The following is a 10511-nucleotide window of genomic DNA, read 5'->3' on the forward strand; positions in this document are numbered from 1 at the left end:
GTCCTGTGGATCACTTTGGTGAAGGTACATGATTTCATGCAATTTCTTTCTTTTTCTCTGTTTAACATTTTAATAAGTTTTTCACATGTTGCAGTAGAGTTGTGTTTGTCCAAGCCTTCACTTAAGGAATTGAATAGGTGTCTTTTCAAACTGGACCCTATTTTTAATTCATTGGTGTCTAAGTGACTAATGTGAACAAAAATCTTTACCATTGGTCCAGTATTGAGACAGAACACTGTAATCATCAGCCGTGAACCGGGCTGCACTGTAATCAAATAGGGCAAGAATGCATTGTCAATTTTAAATGTTTCTCATCGTCATAAGTGTCTGACAACACTATGGAAAGGTTCCCCTACAGAGACAGACCTTTTTGTTAAAGAGTAGAACCCTGTTTGTTCCCCCAGAAACAGCCCCGAGAGCGCTATCGCTAATAGTCCATACTTTTAGCGTGTATAGAGCAGCATATCTCCACCAAACTCCATGTAAATAATCACCACTTTTAGCGGGTATAGAGCAGCATATCTCCACCAGACTCCATGTAAATAATCACCACTTTTAGCGTGTATAGAGCTGCATATCTCCACCAGACTCCATGTAAATAATCACCACTTTTAGCGTGTATAGAGCTGCATATCTCCACCAGACTCCATGTAAATAATCGATGCTTTTAGCGTGTATAGAGCAGCATATCTCCACCAGACTCCATGTAAATAATCGATGCTTTTAGCGTGTATAGAGCAGCATATCTCCACCAGACTCAATGTAAATAATCACTATTTTTAGCGTGCATAGAGCAGCTTATCTCCACCAGACTCCATGTAAATAATCACTATTTTTAGTGTGTATAGAGCAGCATATCTCCACCAGACTCCATGTAAATAATCACTACTTTTAGCGTGTATAGAGCAGCATATCTCCACCAGACTCCATGTAAACAATCACTACTTTTAGCGTGTATAGAGCAGCATATCTCCACCAGACTCCATGTAATAATCACTACTTTTAGCGTGTATAGAGCAGCATATCTCCACATGTAAATGAGAAAAATAATGAGATCATTTCAACCACTCAAAAAGTGCTGTTACAGTCATTCCCTGGCTGCAATGATGGTGCTGAGTGCAGATGCAGAAGACAACAAAGAACAATCAGAGCAGACTGAGGTTTTTTTGGAGGAGGTCTTAAAGAGACAGCGCTAAAATCTGAGCGTTTTAAACAGAGCGTGAATACAGGTATATTCAGACAGACAGTATGAGTAAAATAGTGTGTTTCTTTAACATTTATGCATGTAAACATGTTTTAGTAGAAACCCCAAAATAACCAATGGTATTACCTTATCTCAGTAGCAAGTTACCCCTTGGGCCCTTAAACATTTATATTTGACACACCATATACAGAACCTCACAAATTTCCAGTCAGTTAAGATAAATGCCTCTCTTCAAACCTGATGTTCATTCTATTGTTTAATAAAAACTCTTAAATCTGTGCCACGGCATCAGCAAAAGGCAGGTAAGTGTAATCACTTTGTCAAGTAGAAGCTAAAGGAAAAGTGTGAGGTGTCCACCTGAAATAGATGGGGCCAGCTTGTTACCATGGGGACCACAGTGAAACAGTCACAGATGCATTTTTTTTTCTTATAGGCATCTCTATAATGCTCATGGATGAGGAGACGGGACAGAGATGCTGGAGGAATAGAGGCATTTTCTCATGTCTGTCAGCCTGATTGACAACAACATCTGCTGTTGGTCAAAATTATATGTTAGCTTCTAACTTAGCAGCTAAGTGACACTGTTCAGATTTAGATGAGGTTACTTTTACTATGAGGAAAATTACTAAACGAACGACAGCTGCTAGCTTTGCATGCAGTAAATCCAGGAAATGTTAAAGCTGCCTTCACAATATATTATTAAGGACGCTTTAAGAGGCTCTTATTAGGTAGGACCACCATGTTTAACTGTCTACAGTATGTTACAGTTAAAGCTGAACAACAGAAAATTAACAACTTTGCTGATTTTGCTCATATCCGCAGTTCAAATCAACTGCCATTTATCTACCCCGGATTTGACTTTTGTGTTACCATGACGTCCCAGTGATTTAGTTTTTAGTTTTACCGCCTGTGTTCAGCAAAACCGACTAACAACGCACAGTACACAATACACTCAGCACCAAACAGCAGGCACACAAAGTCAGCAACTAGCAGGTGAACATATTGGCGCGTTCACCAGCTACACAGCCAGATCTTTCTTCCAAGAGTTGGTGGTGACCAAAAACAGAGCTAAAAGAGAATCACTATTTTACTTTTATTTGTCCAGTAGCCAGAGAGGCAACTTAAAAGGAATAATGATGCTTCATGTCTACTGGATGTGTCCGTTAACAACCATTTGCAAACGGGTTAACTTTATCAACTTTACAAGTTGATATTATGTGTTGTGTTGTGTACAGCTTTTTGTACTGCCCCCAAGTGGCCAGAAAACATTTAATGCCGTTTTAAGTTCTTAAACATAGAGAAAACTTTTAGACTATAAACGTTCTTCAATCTGTCTTTGGTAGACCAAGGAGAAAATTAACATTGAATAATTAGTAATGGGGGATTTATAGTAAAGTACTTTACTTTTACTTTAACACATTGCTGAAATTAATAAGTTACTCTAATGGTTTTATTACTTCTGGATTACTCACCTGAGATGCACCATAACTAACTTAAATAACAATATCAAGTAAACCTCATATGCCCAGATCAACATAAATCCTTCTCATGATATAGACATACAGAAGATCGCAGCATCACCCCCATGCTGCCACAAGCCCATGTGTGTCTCAGCTTTGTTTACCTGACGTTGAACATCAAGTCTTGGCTGCTTGGCTGGTGTCGGCAACATGCTCCTTTCATCAGCGTCTCAGGGTTTAGCGACTATCTTAGATTGATTGTTGGGTTATGGCCCAGGCATAATTATTTTAATAATAATATAATATATAATAATAATAATTAATTTTACAATCAAGTTTTTGTCATTTCTTGCAACTAAGTGGAAGTAATGGCCATACCTCCACCACTTAAAAGATGTGTTAAGCGGTGGCTCCGCCATTTTTGTTTTGTCTCCTTGGTTGAGTGTTGCCGACAAGGGATGCTTGATTTGTTTCTCTTTCCTCCTGTTATGCAGATACTTGATCGTAACATAATGCTCACATAAAAAGTCTGTCTCTATGTAGATCGATCTTGTATTGGGCACATCTCTAAATATTAAACAGGTTAGAGCGTAACAAAAGCGTAATATAATAAAATATTCCGTGCATGAAGGGGTTGCTCAACAAAAAACCTTCCAGCAACAGTACACTAGAATTGGTCTCTGCGCCTGAGCTTCAAATCAAAATCAAAATCCACTGTAATCAACAGAGTTTTCATGTGGTCTACTTACTCTGCTCCAAGACTTTATACAACTTTTCTTCTTATTCCTGAGTTTCAAGTGATCATAAAGGATCTCAAGACAAACACTGCAAGCATCTCTCAACGCTTCGACTACGGTCAATTTGGAATTTGCGCTCAACAGAAGACAATTTTATGTTCTTTGTCCACAATGTATGTGTTTGTTGTGATCCTACATTCACTCGTGATGTTTCAGTAAAATAAACATATTGAAGGTCCTTCAACACAGTTAATTACCACAATCCAACCTTGTGGATCCTGATTATTACCTGTGAGCAATGCCTAAGGTGAGTTTGTTGTCTCTTGTGTCCTTCAGGTATAACCACAGTGCTGACTATGACCACCCTCAGTAGTGTGGCCAGGACATCTCTACCCAGAGTGTCTTATGTCACTGCCATGGACCTTTTTGTCACTGTCTGCTTCCTGTTTGTCTTTGCTGCTTTGATGGAGTATGCAACATTAAATTACTATTCATACAGTGCTCGAAGACCCAGCTGCATGAAACCTAAACGATTGGTGAGTTGGCCTTGGATCAGCTTTTCTATACTGAAAGTACATTGAATATTATTGCAGCAACATTCCTAAAAATCTAAATTCTTATAATGAATTCATAAGTTATTTGAATGATGATCAAATGTAGATAGAAGTGATGCCCTTACATGCAGGATTACTGTCACTTGTTACAAACGTAGCTTTTCTCTGACAGTGCTTTGGTTTGGTTGTCACAGGAAGGAAGTGCTGCAACCTTTCAGGCTTGAGATGAGGGGATGCTGCCATTTATAAGCTCTTCTGATAAGACTGTTACTATTTTAAGGGACACTGCATCAGTTTGAACAAGCTTCCAAGCTTCAACAACTGACGGAAGGCAGTGCGGGCTGTCACCTCATGCTCTGTGTAGTGAACCAAAGCTCTAATCTCAAGTTAGACAGAGACATTAAGCCTCTCCTCTAGATCTTTTTATTGTATTTAAAATGGAAATATGTTTCTGTCTCTGTCAAACTAATTCATATATAATCACAAGCATCTGAGCTGTCCAATTTGCATTCATTTTGAGCTAATGCAGGATGTATCTGCGAAAGCATTGCCTTCTGTCCTGCGTGAGCATTTGGAAGAAAGTTTTGCAAATGTTTGTCAGAGATTTCTGAAGTTGGACGTATTGAATTTAATTAAATTGTATTTCTAGTGTCGAATCATAACAGATGTTATCTCAGGCCACTTTTCAGATAGAGCAGGTCTAGACCACACATTCTAATTTACAATGAACCAACAATTTCCCCCAAGAGTACAACACAGTTGTACTTGATTTCCTTTATGTATTTGTATTGCAAGCACAGAATATCCGGTAATGCAGGCTGTTTAAAAATAATTCTTTGTATTCATTTATTGCATTTGTGTCCAGTTTCTAACTTGGCTGTATTTTACTTAGCCTAGCTTTTCACGAGCCCTTTAATAATATTAATAATAAGAATAATAAGAATAATAAGAATAGTTAGGATATCTTAATTTCTGATACATTGATTTTTACCTTTTTCCCCGACTCTCCCGACCCCCAAGTACAACATCAACTCCCTGGTGTGGCCCTTTAATGTCCGGTATCCCTTTAAGTATTTTTAGGTTTTGGTAAATTTGATTATGCGGCAAGGCTTGATTAAAAATTTGGTGTGTGAAACCCTGGCCATAGACAAAACAGGTGCGATGCAAAGATGTAATTTTCATGACTCGGTAACAAGCTTTGTTCATTGGAAATACATTGTTGTTACTGGGAGAACAGACCTGTCCAAATTCCTCTAAAAATCCCTTTAAACCACTGGTCTGTGCTGTTGGGGGAGAAAACTACATATTTGATGAGTGAGCCTTAATTAAACTCAAAAATCTATTTAAATTCACGTTCTTCTCTATGTCTCTTGTTCTTTTCAGAACTATTCTGTCCTGGATGTGAGACCTCCACACACCATCATCACTCTAAACAACTCCATGTACTGGCAGGACTTTGAGGACACTTGTGTCTACGAGTGTCTAGACGGAAAAGACTGCCTGAGCTTCTTCTGCTGCTTCGAGGAGTGTAAAGGCGGTGGCTGGAGAAAAGGTCGTGTCCACATAGATTTACTTGACCTGGACGCTTACTCGCGTGTCTTTTTTCCCACCTCCTTCTTGCTGTTTAACATTGTTTACTGGGTAGGCTATCTCTACCTTTAGCACACTGTTTGGTGACAGAAAATGGACAGTGCAGTTTGACAGAAATCCAAGATTAATAAAGAGGTGACGCCAAATAAACTCTTTCCTGTGCTATCTGGAGCGGTTACCTGGAGACAAAAAGACAGCGTGCATCTGCGGGCCTGTGCCAAGCAGAGATTTCTGCCTCTATGACTTCAGGTTTGGTAATAGGACACATTACTGATTCCCTTCAATATGCTGTACACAGAGGGAGGACAGGATGGACTGTGTGCTAACGACCATCTAAAGGCAAAGAAGGAAATGTGCTTTGCACTGCAACCCCTAACTTCTCAATCAGGAGGATGACTTGTGTTGTAGGGAATGTACCGGCACGTAATTATCCAGACATCAGTTCATCCAAGGACGTTCAAACCATTCTTAGTGCCTTCCTCTGGAGGGGTAGATGATATCTGCTACAGTAATCAGGGAATAATGATTTATAAAAAATAGAGGAGCCCGGCTTTGACTGGTTACGGCTGTTCTTATTCAGAGCATTGAGTTACATTTATAAAACAAGCATTTGTTGTAACTAAAATTATTAGGTTTTTATCTCTTCATACTGACATTAGGCATGACTCATTCCTCCTGCTTGCAACAGTATAGTAGCCCGATACAGTATGAGAAATGAACTGGTTCCCAGGGAAGAGAGTGGTTTGAATAAACCTTACAGCAGAAAGAATACTAATACAGTATGTGCTTTATTGGCATAACTGTTTGTTAGTGGATGTGAAGTCAAAGATTTAAATGCTTATTTTGGACAGAGTGCTAACAGGCACACATCTCATCTCATCAGACCACCAACACTTTCAATGACATGTTTTTGAAATACCTTTTAAGGGACTAGTTTTGGATAATTTAGGAATTGGCTTTCTTGCTAAGAGTGAGATGAGAAACTGGATACCACTCTCACGTCTGTGGCCTTCAGCATGCTGAATAGCAGCTACAGTCTGCAGCCGGTTAGCATAGCCCGGTTTTCAGCCTTCATGCTAGCTAACAGCTAGCCTGGCCATGTCTGAAGGCAATCTAATTGTCCTGCCACCTCTTTGGATTTTGTACATATTAAACAAACAACACATAATTTGTTATTTACATTACATTACATTTATTTTCTGCGAGTGAGTTTGTATTTATGGACATTTTCAGGCTAGCCATTAGCCCCTTTTTCTTATTCTTTATGCTAATGTGGCTGCTGGCTGTAGCTTCGTATTCATCATTTGGATGCCCAAATTAAATATAATGGGTGTCATTTGTACATTACTGTAGGCACAAATATGATAATCCCACTCATCAGGATCACTCATCTCTGTTTGGTCGTTGACTCTTATTTGCATGCGATAGACAGTTATAAATGACCCTGAAGAAGTTCTAATACATTCTGGGATTGAATTATGGTTTTAATAAGGACTGTTTGTATTATAATTTGATTCTGTGTTTGTATTTGGCATTAGCAACCATTGAGTCGCCTTAGTGTAGTCTGCCCAGAGCTGAGATGAACACCAGAATATATATTTACCTCTTATAATAACCTCATCATGAGGAAGACCTCATTTCAGCGATGGTTACGTCTTTACCTTGGGCAGTATACTTTTTAAATCCCTCTGTTTTCTTTTTATTATGTGGACTACATATGCCAAATATTTCACACATGTGCCCATTTATGTTTTCAGGCACTTATGAACAACACTAAAATCTTTAATTACTGCACAAATAGTCCGTACAGTGCAGTAGTGAAATTCTTAAGACATATATAAATATAAAGTTGTCTTTTTAATAGTGGGGTGTTGACCGATTGGCAGGGTTGATGCTGTGTTCACACTGTGGCAGTATGCAGTCGATTTGAAACTGAACAGTCGTTATTTCCAACAGGAGAAGAACAGTAAACTCCGCCAGCACTGGTGCAAAGTGCCGCCTACTGTGCCTGCAGATAAACTGATGCTGAATGAAAATGGATGCAGCTCCGTGTTAGTGCACCTGTGTATCGCGTCTCCTCAGCCAACACAAAGTACTGACAGCTGTTCTTCTTTCTTCTGGCTGTCTTACAGCTGCAAAGAATAATCCATTAGTTGTCAAATATAAAATTATTCGCAAACTATTTTGATAATCGTTTGAGTCATTTTTTATTACAATTCTCTGATTCCAGCTTCATAAATTTGAATATTTTCTAGTTTCTTCACATCTCGATGACAGTTAACTGAATGAATTTTGGAAAAATATGAGGATGTCCTCTCGGGCTTTGGGAAAAACTAATCAATGTTTGAGAAAATACTCAACAGATTAATCGACTATGAAAAGAATCGCAGGTTGCAGCAATAGAAGTAAAATGAATAGAAATCCATTTTTGTGTACCATTGCCAAGGTAACATTTAAGCTTCCGATAATAAGCCGACTTCTGGCCAGGTGCGGAGCTAAAGTTTAGCACCGACGGACAACACCAGCTGTCTGGGTTGTTCTTCTGCATCGGGGACAGAGAATGAGCCGAGCAGCAGGCTGGGTCTAACGGTAGTGGTCCGCTGACCCTCTGCTGCTGGGTCCTGTCCCTCCTCACTCCCTGCAGCTCTGGAGAAGGTCTTGCGAGCTGCATTGGGCGGCTCTCTTCCCAGCAAGCTGCAACACACTGATGCGCATTGTCTCTATGACAACTAACAACAATCGCCATTTCATTGTGCACCAATTAAAGGACCACGGGAAACAGTTCAATGGCCTTTCTGTCCGTTTTATTTCTATGGTTCCCTACTTTTTTGTTCTTTTTTTTGGCAATGTAGTCATTTTTTTATTCCTGTCTACTTCATAATAACAAAACATTTTAACATAGTCTTTTATTGGCCACAATAAATCACATGTATGCTCATTGATTGATTAATTGAATTACTCTGTGGAGCCCAGAGGTCGCAGTGTTCTAACTCCTTTCTGCTGACAGATGAAGAGCGATGCAATAAGTTATTCTGAGTGGTGCTATGGTTTACAATAACTGTCATTATCATGTTAGAATACAACGTGATTAAAGCTCAAATAACATACACTCTTGAGGGGCATTTTTGTCTTAACTGACTGAGAGAGGGGAGACATATCTATATGACAGAGAGCACAGGTTGCACCTGCACAGCCACCGGGATGCAACCATTTTTTTTCACCCAAGTTTAAATTGGGAAAATACACACAACAGGGCCCTGGCTGTTGAAATCTCACTGACTCCCACTGTATCATCAGGCAATAGTGTCTAAAACCCAAAGCAGAAACGGACACAAGAAGGTTCTAGCCTCGTTTAACATAGTAGTAGTTGTAGGAAGTCTTTTGAATAAGACTCAAATGTAAGGTTGAGAGTTATCTTGAACACTGCTCCAGATGGTCTTTGAAAGTTCATTATTATCACATTTTCTGTCGAATCTATGGGATTTACATTGGACATTAATACCATGGTTGTTAAGGGTATGGTAATCTGGCCTAAAAGAGTTAAATAAAAACTAATTTTCCACCGGCTGTCAACATCACTACTACTGTAGTGATCTACAGTCATCTCTACTGTACGTACCCTGTCAAATTGGCTGTTGATTTAGCATCATGTTTTTCCAACATTTTTCTGTATCATCCTTCCAGAAGCAGGGAAAGCAAAAGGGGTAAAAACTAGGCAGGATTTAGGCTGGGGTTTGATCCCAGGCCAGTATGGACATGTGTGTGACTCCAGACTGAACCGTGGAACCAGGTCTGTGCTCCATGTCATCTGTGCCCAGGATCAGCAGGACTTGTGCAGATGGGGCATCTGAGGGACAGACATTCAGACATGAAATGCATCTGTCTGCCAATAATGGTTAATGTGCTATGTAAATCCCTTGCAAAGAAAAGTTGTGTATTTTTTGTGATTGGGGAATTTTTGTCCTGTAAAGTTTAGTGACGTTGTACAATAACCTCAGTGCAAACACTGCATTAAGTCTAAGCCACATTCAGTATTGTGATGAATAAGCCAAAGACATGTTTGTGTTACTTTATTCTCTGATAGTTTGAATCATGTTGGAGAAAATTGTTGTGTTTTGGGTTACGACCTCAGTTTCCATGTAGTCAGTGCAGTGCTGTCAAGTGCCATTGGACTAAAAACTATGAGCGTAACAGAAATAATTAGTCTAGAAGCACTCTAAGATGGTTTATGTTATTTTCCAATTCATCCACTATTGTATTATTTGTGGCAGAAATCTCAGTAACTGCTACTGTGTGTGCTAAAGAGGAGTTTGACGAGTGTCTCTGCCGCTGTGTGCAAAGCACAGCTTTACACTCTGTAGCCAAACAGTGTACTTCAACAGTGGTAAATCATATTTTTGTTGACATGTATTATCTCCTATCTAACTTACTGTATACATAATACTCAACTTCTGTTTTGTGTTTTCTTTTTTGGGGCTTTAGTGTGACATACAGTAGATATCTCATTACGCAATGGTACAGTCAAGTGCACGTGTTGAGATTGTACTCCTCAACAGCGTGGTGTCCTGTGAGTGGGGTTGTTTTGATGATATTTCTCCTTATCTCCAGTATCTACAATCCATTTCTGATGTCCATGCTATTTTCATACCTATGTTGTTGTTTTTTTGAATAAAGTTTTTGTTTTTTATAAATGTACAGCAGTGCAGTCAATTTGGCAGTTCAAATGTCTTGTCTAAATGCATTTTCAAAGCTATAATGCATAGTTTCTATGTGTCCCATGAGGAATCCTAAATAACACTGTCGGCGCGTCCACATGATACAACAACTCCCCCCCCCCCCACCTTCCTCCACACAGTTCTAGTAGCCAAGGAGGACCCAGAGTATAATAAAACCATGATGGGCTCTTTAGAAGAGGTCTTATCTTCACACAATTTTCTGCACGGGAAAGTTGGCAGACAACACAATC

At 39.3% G+C, this 10511-nt stretch overlaps 1 protein-coding gene across 1 annotated transcript in view; it reads left to right on the top strand.

Annotated features, from left to right (window-relative positions):
- LOC117950095 (gamma-aminobutyric acid receptor subunit gamma-3) overlaps positions 1 to 7756 on the top strand; it is a 47113-nt gene extending 39357 nt beyond the window's left edge. The window contains exons 8-9 of the mRNA XM_034880813.1: positions 3738 to 3937; positions 5339 to 7756. Coding sequence (XP_034736704.1) covers positions 3738 to 3937; positions 5339 to 5617 — 479 coding nt within the window. The 3' untranslated portion in view covers positions 5618 to 7756. The remainder of the gene's footprint in view (positions 1 to 3737; positions 3938 to 5338) is intronic.
- The last annotated feature ends 2755 nt before the right edge of the window (positions 7757 to 10511 follow it).

This window comes from Etheostoma cragini, chromosome 9 (genome assembly GCF_013103735.1).
Source record: "Etheostoma cragini isolate CJK2018 chromosome 9, CSU_Ecrag_1.0, whole genome shotgun sequence".
NCBI lineage: Eukaryota > Metazoa > Chordata > Actinopteri > Perciformes > Percidae > Etheostoma > Etheostoma cragini.